Consider the following 22,250-nt stretch of genomic DNA (forward strand, 5'->3'; position numbering starts at 1 on the left):
CGTAATACTCTAGTGCGCTCACCTCTTTGAGTGTATACTCTCTCTGTGTACTTCAGAGACATACAGGGTCTTTTGGACCACTGTCCTTTAGAGCCATAGACTCCATTTGTAGCCATTCTTAGCTTATAGATAATCATTCTGTAAGTGGGTCCCTTCCATTAAGGCTGTGATTACACTGCGTTTCGCTAGTATGTCAAGGGTATACTTCAACATCCTGTCAGAAAGATTTCCTGATGTATACCATGGCAAATTTGCAGCAGGCCTATTGAATTTAAAAAGGGTTAGCCCATGACTAGTTGACTGGTGGTTGCCGAAACCTGGGTACCTCAATAGTCAGCTGTTCAGCACCCACACTACACTGAGAATGGAGCCGGAAGCTGGTGGCTTTGTATTCTGTGTAGTGGTGGCACCAGAGTACTTCAGCCTCAGCCGCTATTCACTTTTATAGGATCTGAGGCTGCAGTACCCCAGGGTCACCACTACACAGAGTAGAAAGCCAACTTCATCTGACTCTGTTCTCAGTGTAGTGCGGGTGCCGAATAGCTGATCAGAGGGGTTGCCAATAGTGTGGAAAGGCCATCAATAGTTTTTTTTACCTGAAAAGCCTCTTTAATGGACAGAACATAGTCCGCTTGTGACTAGGTTTGGTCTTTTTCCTAAACATTTAGCTTAATTTTGTTGAACTTAAACTTGCAAAATAGAATTATACATTCAGGAAATGGAATTAATGTAATCTCTGGTTGACTATGTTTGGCCCTTTAACTTTAATGAGCCCATTGTGAGTACACCGTGGTATATGTTGGCAAACTGTACATTTTTGACAGTATGTTGACAAATACCTCTAACATACTAGTGAACATGCAATTCAATAAGAGGTAGGTATGCCGACACATACACTACTACTAGTCGAATAACGATCTCGTAGAGTGACCGCTACACTTCTTGCACCTCCTCCGATGCACAATGCAAGTCCTCAAGTGAGATAAGATACTAAGAAAGAATAAATGCCAGCACTCACCATTCGAAGATCTGTATTGAAAGTATTGGTGCATCTTTACAGCTTTGGCAGGCACAACATTAGAAGTAGGATGTTACAATTAGCGCTCCGGCCAGACACGCTGGCCTTGAGCTCTCCCCTTCACTGTCCTCCTCTACTGGCGGGGCTGGGATTCGCATTGCGGGACGCGCCCGCATGCGAATCCCAGCCCGTCACCCTCCTCTGCTTTCGTCTGTCCCTCCTGTCCTCTTGCAGTGCCGGAGCGCATGCCAGAGCTTTGAGATTTAAAGGGCCAGTACCCCCTAATTAGTTACTACACCTGTCCCTTCCTTATAAGTTTGTGCACCGCCTCTTGCCTTTTGCTGGATCTTTGTTGCCATTGTGCCCTAGAGAAAGCTATCCTGTGTCTTGCCTTGCTGTGTTCCTGACTCCTTTTCTCTGTGAGCTGATCTTGCTTCTTTGCCGCATGCCTATTGACCTCCTGCTATGTTCATGACTCCGTACCTGTGTCGCCAGTTCTGACCTTCTGCTATCCAGACCACGACTTGCCGTATTCCTCCTGTGCCGCGTACCTCCCCAGTCGCCTGTGTGGTCGAGTCGTGCCAGGGGTAGCGACCTGGGTGCCACCTGCCGCAGCAAGACCATCCTGCTTTGCGGCGGGCTCTGGTGAAAACCAGCGGCACCTTAGACTCCGCTCCCTAGCACGGCCCACGTCATCTACCTCACATGTCCAGCGGATCAACTACTACCCTGTGTGCTACAGCCTACTGCCATTAGTCTTACACAGGGGTATCTTGACAGCACTGTTTCGCGCAGCGGCTGCACGAAACAGTGCTGTCCCGATACCCCTGCTTCTAATGTTCGTGCTCGCAGAATTGGTACAGATGCACTGATACTTTCAATAAAGATCTTCGAATGGTGAGTGCTGGCATTTATTCTTTCTTAGTATCTTATACTAGTGAACATGGTGGTGTGGATTCTGAATTCTCTGATATTGTATTTAAAAACAAATTCACACTACAGGGCGACAAAAGCACCAATAGCAATATCACATAGATCCCTCCACTCTTATACATTATACTGATACTCCAAACTTGTTTCCTATGACTGAGAATTTCTGCTGGAAAAGCTGTTAGCAAAACAGCATCATTTTGGCATCCACTGGGGAGGTATCTGCTGTCATAATGCTTTTTATCTGCATTGGAAAAAGCAGTCCTCTGCACTTCCCTTTACAGAGGTATCCTACAAAACAAAAGAAGCCTAAGGGAGACGTGTAGCTATACAGTGGCATATGTTGGAGGCTTATGTCTGAGGTACACATCGGGAAATAGTCTTAGGGCCCATTCACACTACGGAATATCCACCAGGAGAAATTCCCTGCGGACATTTTGTACACAGCAGGCACTGCCCAAATCAATTGGCACTTTGACTATTCGGACATGCACCATCTCCATTGATGGCACTGCATTTCCAAGCGGAATCTGCTTAAAGGGGTACTCCGGTGAAAAACTTTTTTTTTTTAAAATCATCTGGTGCCAGAAAGTTAAACAGATTTGTAAATTACTTCTATTAAAAAAATCTTAATCCTTCCTGTACATATTAGCTGCTGAATACTACAGTGGAAATTCTTTTCCGTTTGAAACACAGAGCAGTCTGCTGAATCACGAGCACAGTGCTCTCTGCTGACATCTCTGTCCATTTTAGGAACTGCCAGAGTAAAAGGAAATCCCCATAGCAAACATATGCTGCTCTGGGCAGTTCCTAAAATGGACAGAGATGTCAGCAAACAGCTCTGTGTTTCAAAAAGAAAATAATTTCTTCTGTAGTATTGTAGTAGCTGTAGTATTTAGCAGCTAATAAGTACAGGAAGGATTAAGATTTTTTAATAGAAGTAATTTACAAATCTGTTTAACTTTCTGGCACCAGTTTATTTTAAAAAAAAATATGTTTTTCACCGGAGTACCCCTTTAAAGAATAAACAAGATCATTCTTTTGGTGGATTCTGGAATTTGAATTTCCACAGTGGAAAATTCAGCAGTGTTCCCAGTGCAGCAGAAAACAATGGGAGGCTGCATTTTGGGACTTTTCGAGCCAAAATGTTCTGAAAATTCTGTGTCAATGGGCCATATATGTATATCTACAGTGGAGAGAAGACAATTCCTTAGTAATCCTCAAATAATGACTGTGAACCAGTACACACTCTCAGCAGAGATGTTATGGTCCCAAATGGTTGTCTTTTCACCATTCTGTTATTAACCCCTTAAGGACCAGGCCATTTTACACCTCAGGACCAGAGCGTTTTTTGCACATCTGATCACTGTCACTTTAAACATTAATAACTCTGGAATGCTTTTAGTTATCAATCTGATTCCGAGATTGTTTTTTCATGACATATTCTACTTTAACTTAGTGGTAAAATTTTATGGTAACTTGCATCCTTTCTTGGTGAAAAATCCCCAAATTTGATGAAAAAATTGTAAATTTTGTATTTTTCTAACTTTGAAGCTCTCTGCTTGTAAGGTAAATGGATATTCCAAATAAAAAAAATTTTTATTCACATTTCCAATATGTCTATTTTATGTTTGCATCATAAAATTGGCGTGTTTTTACTTTTGGAAGACACCAGAGGGCTTCAAAGTTCAGCAGCAATTTTCCAATTTTTCACAAAATTTTAAAACTCACTATTTTTCAGGGACCAGTTTAGATTTGAAGTGGATTTGAAGGGTCTTCATATTAGAAATACCCCACAAATTACCCCATTACGAAAACTGCACCCCCCAAAGTATTCAAAATGACATTCAGTCAGCGTTTTAACCCTTTAGGTGTTTCACAGGAATAGCAGCAAAGTGAAGGAGAAAATTCACAATCTTCATTTTTTACACTCGCATGTTCTTGTAGACCCAATTTTTTAATTTTTACAAGGGGTAAAAGGAGAAAATTTATACTTATCTTTGTAGCCCAATTTCTCCCGAGTAAGCACATACCTCATATGTCTATGTAAAGTGTTCAGCGGGCGCAGTAGAGGGCTCAGAAGCGAAGGAGCGACAAGGGGATTTTGGAGAGTATGTTTTTCTGAAATGGTTTTTGGGGGGCATGTCGCATTTAGGGAGCCCCTATGGTGCCAGAACAGCAAAAAAAAAACACATGGCATACCATTTTGGAAACTAGACCCCTTGAGGAACGTAACAAGGAATAAAGTGAGCCTTAATGCCCCACTGGGGTTTCACGACTTTTGCATATGTAAAAAAAATATATATTTTTTTCACTAAAATGTGTGTTTCTCCCCAAATTTCACATTTTTGCAAGGGTTAATAGCAGAAAATACCCCCCAAAATTTGTAACCCCATCTCTTCTGAGTATGGAGGTACCCCATAAGTTTACCTGAAGTGCACTATGGGCGAACTACAATGCTCAGAAGAGAAGGAGTCATATTTGGCTTTTTGAGAGCAAATTTTGCTCGGGGGGCATGTCGCATTTAGGGAGCCCCTATGGTGCCAGAACAGCAAAAAAAAAACACATGGCATACCATTTTGGAAACTAGACCCCTTGAGGAACGTAACAAGGAATAAAGTGAGCCTTAATGCCCCACTGGGTTTTCACGACTTTTGCATATGTAAAAAAAATATATTTTTTTTTCACTAAAATGTGTGTTTCTCCCCAAATTTCACATTTTTGCAAGGGTTAATAGCAGAAAATACCCCCCAAAATTTGTAACCCCATCTCTTCTGAGTATGGAGGTACCCCATAAGTTGACCTGAAGTGCACTATGGGAGAACTATAATGCTCAGAAGAGAAGGAGTCATATTTGGCTTTTTGAGAGCAAATTTTGCTCGGGGGGCATGTCGCATTTAGGGAGCCCCTATGGTGCCAGAACAGCAAAAAAAAGCACATGGCATACCATTTTGGAAACTAGACCCCTTGAGGAACGTAACAAGGAATAAAGTGAGCCTTAATGCCCCACTGGGGTTTCACGACTTTTGCATATGTAAAAAAAATATATATTTTTTTCACTAAAATGTGTGTTTCCCCCCAAATTTCACATTTTTGCAAGGGTTAATAGCAGAAAATACCCCCCAAAATTTGTAACCCCATCTCTTCTGAGTATGGAGGTACCCCATAAGTTGACCTGAAGTGCACTATGGGAGAACTATAATGCTCAGAAGAGAAGGAGTCATATTTGGCTTTTTGAGAGCAAATTTTGCTCGGGGGGCATGTCGCATTTAGGGAGCCGCTATGGTGCCAGAACAGCAAAAAAAAACACATGGCATACCATTTTGGAAACTAGACCCCTTGAGGAACGTAACAAGGAATAAAGTGAGCCTTAATGCCCCACTGGGTTTTCACGACTTTTGCATATGTAAAAAAAATATATATTTTTTTCACTAAAATGTGTGTTTCTCCCCAAATTTCACATTTTTGCAAGGGTTAATAGCAGAAAATACCCCCCAAAATTTGTAACCCCATCTCTTCTGAGTATGGAGGTACCCCATAAGTTGACCTGAAGTGCACTATGGGAGAACTATAATGCTCAGAAGAGAAGGAGTCATATTTGGCTTTTTGAGAGCAAATTTTGCTCGGGGGGCATGTCGCATTTAGGGAGCCGCTATGGTGCCAGAACAGCAAAAAAAAACACATGGCATACCATTTTGGAAACTAGACCCCTTGAGGAACGTAACAAGGAATAAAGTGAGCCTTAATGCCCCACTGGGTTTTCACGACTTTTGCATATGTAAAAAAAATATATTTTTTTTTCACTAAAATGTGTGTTTCTCCCCAAATTTCACATTTTTGCAAGGGTTAATAGCAGAAAATACCCCCCAAAATTTGTAACCCCATCTCTTCTGAGTATGGAGGTACCCCATAAGTTGACCTGAAGTGCACTATGGGAGAACTATAATGCTCAGAAGAGAAGGAGTCATATTTGGCTTTTTGAGAGCAAATTTTGCTCGGGGGGCATGTCGCATTTAGGGAGCCCCTATGGTGCCAGAACAGCAAAAAAAAGCACATGGCATACCATTTTGGAAACTAGACCCCTTGAGGAACGTAACAAGGAATAAAGTGAGCCTTAATGCCCCACTGGGGTTTCACGACTTTTGCATATGTAAAAAAAATATATATTTTTTTCACTAAAATGAGTGTTTCCCCCCAAATTTCACATTTTTGCAAGGGTTAATAGCAGAAAATACCCCCCAAAATTTGTAACCCCATCTCTTCTGAGTATGGAGGTACCCCATAAGTTGACCTGAAGTGCACTATGGGAGAACTATAATGCTCAGAAGAGAAGGAGTCATATTTGGCTTTTGAGAGCAAATTTTGCTCGGGGGGCATGTCGCATTTAGGGAGCCCCTATGGTGCCAGAACAGAAAAAAAAAAACACATGGCATACCATTTTGGAAACTAGACCCCTTGAGGAACGTAACAAGGAATAAAGTGAGCCTTAATGCCCCACAGGGGTTTCATGACTTTTGCATATGTAAAAAAAAATTAAAAAATTTCACTAAAATGTGTGTTTCCCCCCAAATTTCACATTTTTGTAAGGGTTAATAGCAGAAAATACACCCCAAAATTTATAACCCCATCTCTTCTGAGTATGGAAGTACCCCATAAGTGGACGTCAAATGCACTACATGAGCGCTACAATGCTCAGAAGAGAAGGAGTCACATTTGCAAATATTGCTGAAATGGGGGGGACATGTCGCATTTAGGAAGCCCCTATGGTGCCAGGACAGCAAAAAATAAACACATGGCATACTATTTTGGAAACTGCACCCCTCAAGGAACATAACAAGGGGTACAGAGAGCCTTAACACCCCACAGGTGTTTGATAAATATTAATGAAGTGGGATGTGAAAATGAAAAATTTGATTTTTTTTTACACTAAAATGCTGGGGTTACCCCAAATTTTTCATTTTTACAAGTGGTAAAAGGAGAAAATGTCATTGTAAATGTGTAAATACATTTCTTTGGAGTAAGTACATACCTCAAGTCTGGGCGTAAACAGCGTGCACACCGGTCTCAGAGGTGCCGGAGATCAGTCAGGGTCCTTGAGCTTTGGCTTTCTCCTATGGAGCCAGAACAGTGGGACCCCCCCTCAAGGGGCATTACATGGGGTAAATAACTGGGGTACACTAAGTAACTAAAATGGGGTACAGTGGGACATAAAATTATAAAACAGATTATGTTCCCAGAATGATGACCCAGAGCACAGCCAAAACAAAAAAATATGCCCGCCCCAAACCCTATACTCTGAATCATCATTCTGGAATGTGATATGTGTGGCTGTCCCTAACTTGTTGCCTCAAATGCGCACCCCGCTCAGGTGGAGAGAGCGCTGCGCATTTGAGGCAACATAAAAAGTCCCCGATGATAGTGACTCAGTGACCCATGACCCATTTTTTATAAAAAATACCCCCAGAGGTCCTATCAGTTTTAGTTTTTTTTGGATTAAATATTTTTTTGGGCAATTTAGTGGTTTTATGGGGTTAAAACTTGGAATGTACTCTGGACTTGGTACATTTGGGTCAAATTGTGGAAAATTGAAATGAAGAGGGAAAATTTAGAACTCCATGGAAGTGTGATACTCCCTGAAGCAATCCTTAATGCAGAGGCCCGGATTATCTGGGCAAGTGTCACACTGAGTGGTGGTGTCCTTCCGTATCCCCCTCTTGTAACACACTCTGCATCTTTTCTGGGCTCGTCCCTTCTTTCCAGTGTGGGGGACCTCACCTGGAAAGTGTTGGCCTGGGACGATCCTGGCACCTATTACTTCAGTTCCTTGGGAAGTCCGGCCTGCTCTTTCCCGGTCGCCAAAGATCAGGACCTTTAGGACTTCTTCTTGGAACTGAAGGAATGTCCCTGTGTTGCCAGCGTACTGGGACAGTACAAAAGAGTTGTACATGGCAACCTGTACCATGTAGACCGCAACTTTCTTGTACCATACCCGTGTTTTCCGCATGGCGTTATATGGCTTGAGGACTTGATCAGAAAGATCAACTCCCCCCATATACCGATTGTAGTCCAGAATACAATCGGGCTTGAGGACCGGTGTTGTGGTACCTCGCACAGGGACAGGTGAGCTGCCGTTGCCATGAATAGTGGTCAGCATAAGGACATCCCTCTTATCCTTATACTTGACCAGCAACAGGTTTTCATGGGCAAGGGCACGGGACTCACCCTTGGGAATGGGTGTCTTAACAAAATTTAGAGGGAGGCCTCTCTGGTTTTTCCGCACGGTCCCACAAGCGGACGTGGATCTGGCGGCAAGGGATGTGAAGAGAGGGATGCTGGTATAAAAGTTGTCCACGTACACGTGGTAACCCGTATCCAGCAATGGGTGCACAAGCTCCCAAACGATTTTCCCGCTAACACCCAGAGTGGGGGAACAATCTGGGGGTTCAATACGGGAATCTCGTCCCTCATACACTCTAAACTTGAGAGTGTACCCGGAGGTACTCTCACAAAGTTTATAGAGCTTCACGCCATACCGCGCCCGCTTCGAGGGAATATACTGGCGGAAGATGAGTCTCCCCTTAAAACTGATAAGAGACTCATCAACCGAGAGCTCCCTGAGGGGTACATAGGCCTCCAAAAATTTGGCCCCTAAGTGATCGATGACCGGCCTCACTTTGTAAAGCCGGTCATAGGCGGGATCACCTCGGGGTGGACATGCCGCATTATCTGCATAATGCAGGCATTTCCAAATGGCCTCGAACCGCCTCCGTGCCATGACCATACTGTAAAGCGGGGTCTAGTAGAGGACGTCCCCGCTCCAGTACTGTCTGACACTTGGCTTTTTGACCAGGCCCATATGCAGCAAGAGGCCCCAAAATGTCCTCATTTCTGCTGCATCAATGGCGCACCATTCATTGGACCTGGCCAAAAAAGAATCAGGGTGGTGGGCGATGAACTGCCTGGCGTACAGATTCGTCTGCTCCACCATGTGATTGAGAAAACTGTCACTGAAAAAATAACTGAAATAGTCAATTTCAGTGAATCCAGAATTGTCAATCCGGATTCTGGAGTCGCCAACAAACTCCGGAACCCGTGGCTGATAACCCTCTGGGGGTCTCCAGACAGGTTCACCGGAAGGGGGCTCCGGTAAACTTGTCTGGGGGGTCGGACTCCTAGTACGAGCGGCATCACCACTCGCACTAGTGCCGGCCACTGGGCCACTATCATGGGGGGTGCGTGGCCTCGCCTGGCGGCGTCTCCGCCGCCGTGCAGGGGGCTCATCATCACTACTAGATGATGAGGAGGACGATGAAGAACACAGAAATGTTGGATCTTCATCGTCCTCACTGACAGATTCGGAGTCGGAGGCAAGAAAAGCGTATGCCTCCGCTACCGAAAATGCCCGGCGAGCCATCGCCTTTTTTGGTGGTGGTGGGGGGGGGGCGGTGGCGGGGGGGGGGAGGGTAGTGTGTGTGTGGGGGGGGGGTTATGTACTGTGTGTGTGCTTGGTGTATACTATATATAACGGTGTGTGATTAGAAATCACACACCGTTATATGGGGGGGAAAAAATGCTGCAGTCCCCAAAAAAATGGGGGGGCGCTAATGCAGCGCCCTGAACCCCTAATAGGGCCCGGGTCACACTGAAAAACTGCAGAAGACCCTTGGGGACCTATTAGGGGGTCAGGGGGGGGGGATTTTTTAAAAACTTTTTTTAACTTTATTTTTTACTATTTACCCTACCTTTCCCTGGGCTGTATGCTTTCCCTGATCTATGGGGGGCTTCTTTTCTTCTCTGGGGGCTCCGATCTTGGCAGAGGGGGGGTACCGGTCTTCCTCCAGCAGCTCTGACCGCTGACTGAACTCAGCCAGCGGCGGGAGCTGCGGGAAGATGCTGTTAACCCCTCCCCTGCCGGCTGCTATTGGCTGGACGATCGTCCAGCCAATAGCAGCGATCCTGGGGGGGTGGCGAAATCGCCACCTCCCCATAGATACAGTAGGTGATAGGGGGTGTATCATACACCCCCGATCACCTTGTATCTCCGGGTCAGCGGGTCGCACGTGACCCGCATCGCCGGAATAGCCGCAAATCGCATGTGTGAATTCACATGCGATTTGCGGCGATCGCCGACATGGGGGGGTCTAATGACCCCCCTGGGCATTTGCACGGGATGCCTGCTGAATGATTTCAGCAGGCATCCCGGTCCGATCCCCGCCCGGCGCACGGCGGGGACCAGAACTGCCCATGACGTAAATGTACGTCCTTGGTCCTTAAGACCCAGGGTGTCGGGACGTACCGTTACGTCATGGGTCCTGTAGGGGTTAAAGGGGTATTCCAGGCATAAACTTTTTTATATATATATCAACTGGCTCCAGAAAGTTAAACAGATTTGCAAATTACTTCTATTAAAAAATCTTAATCCTTTCAGTACTTATGAGCTTCTGAAGTTAAGGTTGTTCTTTTCTGTCTAAGTGCTCTCTGATGACACGTGTCTCGGGAAACGCCCAGTTTAGAAGAGGTTTGCTGTGGGGATTTGCTTCTAAACTGGGCGTTTCCCGAGACATGTGTCATCAGAGAGGACTTAGACAGAAAAGAACAACCTTAACTTCAGAAGCTCATAAGTACTGAAAGGATTAAGATTTTTTAATAGAAGTAATTTACAAATCTGTTTAACTTTCTGGAACCAGTTGATATATATAAAAAAAAGTTTTTGCCTGGAATACCCCTTTAACTTTGGTGAGATATAACTGTGGGAACTGAAACACCTATGGTATTTTTTCCTCCCCAAAAAGTAGTGCTAAAAGAAAAATGCCATGTTTAAGACGATACAGGAGAACTGGTTTATGTAAGGTGATTCATTTAGGAGTGAAGAAATGATAAAATGATTGCTAAATGCAACATAGTAGAGATAAGAGATAAGAAGGCATGCACTGGCAGGGGGCCTACTCAACATCTGGTCCGTATTCCTCAACCTTACTTAAAAGGTACAAGTGGAAAGCCTCAGTCCGGTATTGTGATGACTTGTACTTGTAGGAGATACCCTTGCACAGATCATTTTCCATTTACTAGATTTCTAGAATGAATGGCCTGTGTTGGTGTTCTATGAGATCATACATTTATCATATCCACAGCTTATTAAAGAGTTTTTCACCATGAATAATCCCTATTTGATGAATATTTATAGTTTGGCCCACGGCTGTAACCCCCAGGGTATAGTTTTATTCCATCTAGTGCAGTGGTCTTCAAACTGTGGCCCTCCAGATGTTGCAAAACTACAATTCCCAGCATGCCCGGACAGCCGTTGGCTGTCCGGGCATGCTGGAAGTTGTAGTTTTGCAACAGCTGGAGGGCCACAGTTTGAAGACCACTGATCTAGTGTGTAATCTACCAGCAAGTGTTCAATTTCCCTTCAGCACCACCACAGGATAAATAAAGAATTACACATTTGCCATATAAGGGGCTGTCTATGTAATGCTTGACATTACTGGGTCCTCCAGAAAAAGAGACAATCTTTAAGCTGCTCTCTGCTCTTGCTTATAGATTAAACTTTTTTTTTTTAATCAACTGGTGCCAGAAAGTTAAACAGATTTGTAAATTGCTTCTATTAAAAATTCTTAATCCTTCCTGTACTTATTAGCTGCTAAATACTGAATACAGAGGAAATTATTTCCTTTTTGAAACACAGAGCTGTTTGCTGACATCACGAGCACAGTGCTCTCTGCTGACATCTCTGTCCATTTTATGAACTGTCCAGAACAGCATATGTTTGCTATGGGGATTTTCTTTTACCCTATACAGTTCCTAAAATGGACAGAGATATCAGCAGAGAGCACTGTGCTCATGATGTCAGCAGAGAGCTCTGTGCTCATGATGTCAGCAGAGAGCTCCGTGTTTCAAACGGAAAATAATTTCCACTGTAGTATTGAGCAGCTAATAAGTACAGGAAGGATTGAGATTTTTTAATAGAAGTAATTTACAAATCTGTTTAACTTTCTGGCACCAGTTGATTTAAGTTTTTCACCGGAGTACCCCATTAAGATTTTGAACAGGGTCCCCACGATTAACTATATACAGTACTATAATAGAATATTTGAAAGTGCACTAAAACAGCCTTAACTTCCTTGTGACAGTCTCCCGTAGGCTGGGCTTATTTTACTTGATGCACGCATGTTCATCTGCAATTACCTAAAAAGGTCCCAAAAAATTGTTAGTGCTAGTTTTTTGCCCATAAAGGACTTAAAGGGGTTATCTACCATAAGATGATTTTAGTACGTACCTGGCAGACAGTAATGGACATGCTTAGGAAGGATCTGCGCTTGTCTCGGGGCTAAATGGCTATGTTGTGAGATTACCATAATACTGTGGCTAGCTGTTTGTGAACTAGTATTTCCTGTTTGACTTATGTTTTTTGACTACAAATCCAACAATTCCATTTTCCTCCCTCCCACACATCAGCCACCCCACCCATTGAAACAAAAGACCTGTGGTTTTCAATCAGGGTGCCTACAGCTGTTGCATTAGTTGCAGATTGATCGCTCCACCCATTGAAGCAGACAGGCTCCCTGTCATCAGCTGACTAGTGAGTCAGGTCTCAGCCGCATTCCAAGCTGGGAAAAAATCTGAGACAACAGTCATTTTGTATACTGGTAAAAATAAATATTGGGGTGAAAATCACAGAAGAATTGTGAGAAAATCGTCACACACAGGTACAGACACTATATTATGAACTACACTAACTTTACAGCCCCTGTAGCATAGTCAAATAAAAAAAAATCCTGGAATACCCCTTTAACCTGTTAAGGACCCAGGGCGTAAACTTACGCCCTGAGTCCCAGTCACACGGTGACCCCGCATCATATCGCGGCGGGCCCAGCATCATAGTGAAGCCGGGACCCGCCTCTGATAGCGCGCAGCACTGATCACGGTGCCACGCGCTATTAACCCTTTAGCCGCACGCTCAAAGCTGAGCCGCGTGGCTAAAAACGAAAGTAAAAGTGCCCGGCTAGCTCAGGGAGCTGTTTGGGATCGCCGCGGTATAATCGCGGCATCCCGAACAGCTGTAGCACAGGAGGAGGTCTTCTTACCTTCTCCTGCGCTGTCCGATCGCCAAATGAATGCTTCAAGCCTGAGATCCAGGCTTGAGCAATTAATCACCGAAAACACTGATCATTGCATCTCTATGGAGATGGATCAATCAGTGTAAAAGATCAGTACATGCAATATTATAGCGCCCCCTATAGGAGCTATAATATTGCATAAGAAAAGTGTAAAAAAATCATTAACCCTTTCAATTATCCCTTCCCCTAATAAAAGTTTGAATCACCCGGCATTTCCAAGAATAAAAAAAAAACTGTGTAAATAAAAATAAACATATGTGGTATCACCGCGTGCGGAAATGTCCAAATTATAAAAATATACCACTTTTTAAACCGCACGTTCAATGGCGTAAGCGCAAAAAAATGCCAAAGTCCAAAATAGCGCATTTTTGATCACTTTTTATACCACAAAAAAAGTGAATAAAAAGGGATCAAAAAGTCTGATCAGAACAAAAATGGTACCACTAAAAACTTCAGACCACGGCGCAAAAAATGAGCCCTCATAGCGCCCTGAACACAGAAAAATTTAAAAGTTATAGGGCTCAGAAAATGACAATTTTTAACATATAAATTTTCCTGCATGTATTCATGATTTTTTTCTGAAGTGATACAAAATCAAATCTATAGAAGTAGGGTATCATTTTAACCGTATGGACCTACAGAATAAAGATAAGGTGTCATTTTTTCCAAAAAATGTACTGCGTGAGAACGGAAGCCCCCAAAACTTATAAAATAGTGTTTTTTCATCAATTTTGTCGCACATTGATTTTTTTTCCCGTTTCACCGTAGATTTTTGGGTAAAATGACTAATGTCATTACAAAGTCAGATTAGTGACGCAAAAAATAAGCCATCATATTGAATTTTAGGTGAAAATTTTAAAGAGTTATGATTTTTTAAAGTTAAGGAGGAAAAATTGAAAATGAAAAAACGGAAAAAGCCCGGGTCCTTAAAGGGTTAAATGCATGCATGAAATAAAATACGTCGGCGAATTTGACACAGTTTGAACCCGACCTAACATGTCACTAATGCAAAACACCTCTTCAGAATCATTTTAATATGGGCCATATTAGACATTCTGATGTTCTATTTAAATGAGTGCCAATCTCATAGTGTACCTCAGACATAGGCGATCTTATAGGGTACCTCAGACAAAGCCAGTGGACAAGAAACATTGGGTTTGGTGGGTGCTCCCGCTGCTTGTTATTCCCTTGGTCCTATATTGCCTATACTTGTAATCAGGAACAGTGTGTATGCATACTTTCCAGGGGGCACGGGCGTATCTATAGAGGGTGCAGAGGTAGCTGTTGCATCGGGGCCCTGGTGCCTAAGGGGGCCCCATAATACATCTGTCCTATAAGAGACCAGTATTTTAATTGGCATATGGGGCCCTGTTGCAGATTTTGTATCGGGGGCCGAGAAGCAACAAGCTACGCCTCTGCCTGGGGGTACAACATACAATTAACTACTATTATTGTACTTTCAATATTATTCGTCCTTCCTATATTGAGAACACACCATTGTTATATGTGATGCTTTATTACTCCGTATTTTCATATTTTTGCATGTTCACGTCTATATTTTGCTCTGGTTATTAGCTTATTAGCATATATTAGTTATTAGCATATATATATATTGCTGTGTTTATGTTCAGCACGCAGTGTACAGATTCACAGTGAAAGTCACAGCACCGGGACCCACACCGATCAAAACTAGGACTAGGACATGCCAGAAGCTGCCCTTTAATATTTTGGACATTTCTGCATGTGGCGATATCAATTCAGTTAATTTTTTTTAAGTAGTTTAGTTTTATTATTTTATTTAAAAAATTGGAAAAGTTTTCTTTTTTTTGTAAACTATACAATTTCACTTCCCCTAGGGGACTTTACTATACAGTCACTTGATCCCATATAGGATACACTGCAATACGGTAATTACTATTACTGATCTCCTTTTACACCCTGCCTACACATGTACACCATGGCCAGAGGTATTAAAGTCACACTACGGTGAGTGTTGACTGGTGATTTTTACTTCCAAGACCCCCCAACCAAGGAAATCCAGTATTTTACCTGCTGTATATTTTATTATATCACCCAATTTCAGCAGTCTGATTCTTTTACAGTGGGTCTACTCCTTTAAACAGTCTTTAAATGGTATTTACAGCCCTTTTGGTAAATTAAAAAGACATAAGGGACAGATGGAAGCTAATATGATTGTAGGATCAGACTGCACAGGGTATGTTACCATAGAAATACCATAGAGATATAATGGAAAAAGAGAGCTACACCAGCTCACCCCAACATAATGGCCGGAGCACAGATGCAAGTACTGGATGGCACACCAATGCGATGCAGAAAAAGGAAAAATCCAGCTCAAGGATGCTTCAAATCACGGCTTTATTTCAGGCCAGTGCACATGGACAGGTAGACAATGACGCGTTTCAAGCGCAGGTGCACTCTTAGTCATATACTGATTACACAGATACACAGGTTTATATAGGGGAATCAATTCCCTCTGGTCACGCCTTGTGGGCCGGAGGAACCGTTAACCCCTCACAGGTACATGTTTCACAATAAAACTTCCAAGTTTATTCAAATCCTATTAAAAAAAATATGTATTAAAGTGATAGACATACAAGATATAAAAAGTATATGTAAAACAACGACGACACGAGGTTGGTATACGGCAAAACACTAGTGGTCTTAACTAGTGTAGATCAAAAATGTAAGACAACATCTTGACGTCTGTTCAGACCAGATGGAACTTGTTTTTTTTGCCATATACCAACCTCATGTCGTTGTTGTTTTATATATACTTTTTATATCTTGTATGTCTATCACTTTAATACATTATTTTTTAAGAGGATTTGAATAAACTTGGAAGTCATATTGTGAAACATGTACCTGTGAGGGGTTAACTGTTCCTCCGGGCCCACAAGGCGTGACCCGAGGGAATTGTTTCCGCTATATAAACCTGTGAATCTGTGTAATCAGTATACGAATAAGAGCGAACCTGCGCTTGAAACGCGTCATTGTCTACCTGTCCGTGTGCACTGGCCTGAAATAAAGCCGTGATTTGAAGCTGGATTTTCTCCTTTTCCTGCATACAGATATAATGGTTTGCATAGAAGCTGTAGACAGAGAACAATAGGAGCTTTTACAGTATTTTCCTTTTTCAGATGCATTGGAGCAGTATGTTTTTAGTTGTGTGTTTACAGTTGTATTTACAGCCTTTCACATTTGGAGTTTTGTATCTGACTTTTTTTTTCTTCTGAAAGGCGAGCTGGGTTACGAGATGGACATGTACTACGGCTAGAATGCTGCACATTCCATGACTGAAAAAGAATCGCGGCCATACTAATGCTGACAGCTTGTACTAGGAAGATATAGCTGTCAGCTTAGAGCAGTGTTTCCCAACCGGGGCGCCTCCAGCTGTTTCAAAATTACAATTCCAGCATACTCTGACAGCTAAATTGTTGTTTTGCAGCGACTGGAGCAATGGTTCCCAACCAAGGAGCCTCCAGCTGTTGCAAAACTTCAACTCCCAGCATGCCCGGACAGCCGAAGGCTGTCCGGGCATACTGGGAGTTGTAGTTTTGCAACAGCTGGAGGCACCCTGGTTGGGAAACACTGGCTTAAAGTTACATAATAAAAATGTGTTCCAGAAAGTTGCTTATAGTCTATGTTCAATACAGTTATTAGAAATACTTTGAAAGTACCTGACGTGGTCTAGGAGGAGTTTTTTGGCCTTGGCATGAAACGTGTGTATAGTATCATATATGGTATTTCTCCCAGATCTTATATCAGATAGATGGGAATTTTCTAATCCTCTCTGACAACAGAAATGATAATAAATATTATTTACCCTTTAATTACAAGGCGCTATCTGAGATGGGAGTCAGATCTTTCCAAAAAACATCCACGCAGGCAGCCATGTTACATCCACCAGATGATTAGAGGGTACAGAGACTTCTTTTTTTTTCTGATTGAAGTTGTCATGAAAGCTTTCTATAGATTGGAAGTGTCTAGTTTCATATAAAGAGATATTTACTGTTAGATTTATGTATTAGGCTAGGAATTTTTTTCTTTTGCCTATATAGTGTGGCAGGCATAAGGCTATTATTATAGAAGAATGTAGAGGTTCTTGTGTATGCCTTTTTTTTTTGCTTACCACTTGTTGCCGTTGTGGCATGCATGGGATAGGTTAAATTTTTTGTTGACAAATGTACAGTAATGTGATGGAGGTTAACAAGGTGATCTCTTTAGACTCATTTGAGTTGAGGTCAGTTCACATCACATGCAGTTTTAATGCATTTTTTTATTTAACGTGCATTGTGATTCGAGAGATTTTCCAATATTTACAGCTGAGGTGTTTTATGAAGATTAGGCGTCTTTAGGCTGTGTTAACATGTTGAATTTTAACAGCTTTTTTTTACATGTTGGTAAAGGGGTATTCTGGACGTATACATCCAAAGGACAGGGGATAAGATATCTGATCGCAGGGATGTCGCCGCTGGGATTCTGTGCCGGGCACTGCCTCTGAGACGTGACGTCACGGCCACGCTACCTCGTGATGTTACGGCACGCCCCCTCATGTCTATGGGATAGGGCGTGACAGCCGTCACTCCCCCTCCCATAGACATAAATGGAGGGGGCGTTGCCCTGATGTCACATCTCGGTCTTGGAGGCAGTGTGCAGCACAGAATGCCGGGGTGTGTACCAAGATTGCAGGGGTCCCAGTGGCGGGCCCCCTGCAATAAGACATCTTATCCCCTATCCTTTAGATAGGGGATAAGATGTATAATGCCGGAGTACACCTTTAAAGGGGTACTCCGGCGCTTAGACATCTTATCCCCTATCCAAAGGATAGGGGATAAGATGCCTGATCGCAGGGGTCCCCCCGCTGGGGACCCCCGTGATCTTGCACGCCGCATCCCGTTTATAATCAGTCCCCAGAGCGCGTTCGCATGATCACGGGGCCGGAGCATTGTGACGTCAATGCAAGCCTATGGGTGACGTCACAAGGGGCGGAGCCTTGACGTCACAACGCTCCGGCCCTGTGATCGACAGTAATCAGACCCGGAGCGAACACGCTCCGGAGACTGATTTTATCGGGGTGCGGCGTGCAAGATAACGGGGGTCCCCAGTGACAGGCCCCCTGCAATCAGACATCTTATCCCATATCCTGCTGTTATAAATGGAAGTCAATTTGATGCCAGTGTGAACAGAGCCTGATGCTACAGCGTTCTGAATACTTACACGCTGTATAAAAGTGCATCCTCATCCTACACCATTAGCTGCGGACATTTTATTGGGTGAAACTGTAAATGTAGACTGTGAATTGTGGCCTGTGAATTCTTGTTTCCTAAGCTGGAAGTAAACATTGGATTGTAGCTGGCAGTTCCTGGCATTATATGTGATATCTGTGTGGGCTAACAGGCACCTTCTTGGGAGGAAATATAGATCAGCCAGGTTGTGTCTTGGCACATTCTGTAGTTTTCTTACTGAACATTTGGCACTAGAGATAACTGTTTAGTCTTTATCTGTCTCTTTAGATCAGAGCTTTTCTAATTTTCCATGGAGGTGATACCCATTTTAGACCTACATAGTTTGGTGACACACCCCTCATCATATGCCAATTGCACGCATCACGTTGCACGTCCCACGCACAACGTGATACCAGTATTAGCAATACAAATGTGGCCGCTATCCCTCTGTGCCGTTTCGTCACCCTTTGTACCATTTTATCCCTCCCCCCTCCTTGATCAGCCCCTGTGCAATTGCATCCCCCCTTCCTTACACTTCTGTGTCATTTTATCACTCCCTTCATCACCCTCTCTGACATATTGTCCCCCACCCCTTCATCAGACCATGTGCCATTGCATCCCCTCCCTATGACTCCTCTGTGCCATTTTATCCCCCCTTCATCACTCCTTGTGCCACTTCATTTCCCCTCTTGATCCCCCTTTTCCACTTAATTTCCCACTCTTGATCCCCCTTTGCCGTTTCATTCCTCCCTTCATCACCCCCTGTGTCATTTCATCCCCCTCTGTGCTCTCGACGGGTCTGACGGGTGACGTCCTCTGCACGACACTAAAGAAAGACCTTCCGCTCCTCGCCGCAACAGCAGGGGCATCAGTGCCAGCAGCCACCGCCAAACAGGAGAGCCAACTATCTATTGTGTGAGATTGTTAGGTCATACTTCAGTTACACAAAATAATTGTCTTCTGATTCTTTTTATTCGTAGAGTCTACAGTATTTATACCTGAACCAATATATAAAATCCAAGAAGATATTGGTGAGCTGTTCATACCGGTGCAGAGAAGTGGGGATGTGAATCAGGAGTTGATGGTGATATGCTTTACACAGCAAGGTAAGATCCTATATTTTGTGTCATTTTATCTACTTTTATTTAAAGGGATACAAACATCAGAACTGTTTTAAATCGTTTTTACGGAAAACTATTGCAGTGTTTTTTTTAGTCTTGGTATTTTGCTGTGCATATGTAAAAATTGCAGGTTTTTTTGTAATCACTAGATGTCAGCATAACAGGCCATACTCTAGACTAGCGGTTCCCTACCTGGGGTACAGGTACTCCCAGGGGTACTTAGCACATGAAAAAAAAAACTGTAATGGTGGCTGAAGCCACAGGTCACTGCTTTTAATAGTCAAACCATAAAGCTTTTATTAGTGGTCAAGGTAGCGATACAACATAACAGAGTAAGAAATGTGAACAAAGCCCTTACAGGCAATAACAACATAGTACAAAATAGTGAGGAGGATACTGAATAATAAATTAGCCCGAGTCACGGGCATAAAGTATATACAGGTAGGATGTCAGTAAACCCACTTAATAAAGAGACATCTATTGTTGAAAAGGAGGACAATAGGAAGATGACATCCAGGGTTCCCATAAGACATTAAAACAGTCCACTGCCTCATCACTAGGAATGAGCGAATCGAATCTGAGGAATCCAAATTAATTACGAATTTCTGAAAAAATTTGATTTGCAACGAATGCGAATATCACCACGATTTGATCGCACAAATCACTTCACAAAATCCACTTAGTGCGGTCCAGGCTCCAGGGCATCTAAAATGGCGGATCCACATGTGAGGACATGGGGCAAGGAACTTTGGGAAGGGAAGGTGGGTAGGCGGAATGACCCTGAACCACATGCAGCCTATCAGCAGCCAGTCACCCCTGTGATGTCACAGCCCTATATAATCGTCAGCCATCTTGCGGCAAGTCCCATCAGCGTTCTATTGCAGAGAGAGAAGGACAGAGAGCAGTGTGTGTTGCACAGGAAAGCATTTTTACAGCAGTGATTCACCTCAAGCCAAAATCCATCCTAGAAGCACTGATAGGGAAGGGAGAGAGATTGAGAGAGAGAGTGCAATTGTGGGTGTATTACGCAGCGACTGTGTGCTGCAGCACTGGTGTGTACAACTGAAAAGCTAATAGTAGCCAGACAGTTAGGGTGAGCAGAGCACTAAAAGCGTATTGCTGGTGTTGTAGACAAATATTGTTTTAAGCATACTGGAGCGCATTGTCCTCCCCTCATAAGTGCATACCACATAGGTACATCTACATAGTGTACCATTTTGTTCCTGTTAAAGCCTTAAGGGCCTAGTTACTGTGTAAGGCCAGCCAAAAGTACACACCTGCTGGTGTTGTAGACAAATACTGTTTTAAGCGTACTGGAGCGTATTGTCCTCCCCTCATATACGTACTAAGTATGTCAGGCAGAGAAGTGCCAGGACATACGCAGAGTGGCAGAGGCCTAAATTCATCATGCGCAGGCAGAGGTCGCAGCAGTTTAGGGGCGAGTGGCAGCAGGAGTCACAACGAGAGGCCTTAGCTCATTCTGCCACTAAATGGTCTCCTCATGCTTCCGCCACCTCCAGGCTGTATCATTCAGCCACTATATATGGTCTCCTCATGCTGCCGCCAACTCCAGGCTGTGTCATTCAGCCACTATATGGTCTCCTCTTGCTGCCGCCAACTCCAAGCTGTGTCATTCAGCCACTTTATGGTCTCCTCATGCTGTTGCCAACTCCAGGCTATGTTATTCAGCCACTATATGGTCTCCTCTTGCTGCCACCAACTTCAGACTGTGTCATTCAGCCACTTAATGGTCTCCTCTTGCTGCTGCCAACTCCAGGCTGTGTCATTCAGCCACTACATGGTCTCCTCTTGCTGCACCAACTCCAGGCTGTGCCAATCAGCCACTATATGGTCTCCTCTTGCTGTCGCCAACTCCAGGCTGTGCCATTCAGCAACAATATGGTCTGCTCTTGCTGCCGCCAACTCCAGTCTGTGCCATTCAGCCACTATATGGTCTCCTCATGTTTCTGCCACCTCCAGGCTGTGTCACTGTGCCACCATGTGGTCTCCTCATGCTGCTGGCACATTAAATAAAACTTTTTTTCATGTATTTAAAATCTTCAATTTAAATGTTAAAAAATATCTTTCATCTTTTCAATTGTGAGGCCCTATGGTCTCGTCGGGCTGTTGCCACCTCCAGGCTGGGTCATTCAGCTACTATATGGTCTCCTCATGCTGCCACCACCTACACGCTGTGTCATTCAGCCACTGTATGGTCTCCTCTTACTGATGCCACCTCAAGGCTCTGTCATTGTGCCACTCTGCGACAGTGATTCTAATAGCGACGCTTCAAATCTGCATGTCATACTGAATAACAGTATTATTTCAGCACACACCCTATGCATGTTACAGCAAGGCAAAGTGTTCTACACCCCTATTAAGGCCAGAAATAGCCATTTATAATAGAGATTTGCCATGAATAAATTCAGACCGAACCAAATTTTTTCCGAAAATTTGTCGAATCGGCAGAATCGAATTTTTCTAATTCGCTCATCTCTAATCATCACGAATGGCAAATAATTTCTCATTCAATAGAATCTAATTGACCCTATGAATAACTCTTGCAACACCAAGGAGGGTTTTTTCCATTGTGAAGCTATATAAAAGCGGGTTGCTAATAAAATATATTGAGCTAGTCTGAACATTCAGAATTGCATCCTACTGGGTTTACAGCTCAGAAGGCAGAATGAAAGAGTCAGAGGGATGTGGCACTCCAAAATTTCAGTCAGGATATCCAGTACCTGCTTGCATAGGTCAGCAACTGGGCAACTCCGCCATACGTGATGCATGGTACCTCGCATGGTGCACTCCCAGAATC

At 43.5% G+C, this 22,250-nt stretch overlaps 1 protein-coding gene across 1 annotated transcript in view; it reads left to right on the forward strand.

Annotated features, from left to right (window-relative positions):
* FREM2 (FRAS1 related extracellular matrix 2) overlaps nucleotides 1-22,250 on the forward strand; it is a 241,715-nt gene that overhangs the window by 113,697 nt on the left and 105,768 nt on the right. Inside the window, exon 5 of the mRNA XM_056561961.1 lies at nucleotides 19,292-19,417. Within this exon, the coding sequence (XP_056417936.1) occupies nucleotides 19,292-19,417 (126 nt within the window). The remainder of the gene's footprint in view (nucleotides 1-19,291; nucleotides 19,418-22,250) is intronic.

This window comes from Hyla sarda, chromosome 2, assembly GCF_029499605.1.
Source record: "Hyla sarda isolate aHylSar1 chromosome 2, aHylSar1.hap1, whole genome shotgun sequence".
NCBI lineage: Eukaryota > Metazoa > Chordata > Amphibia > Anura > Hylidae > Hyla > Hyla sarda.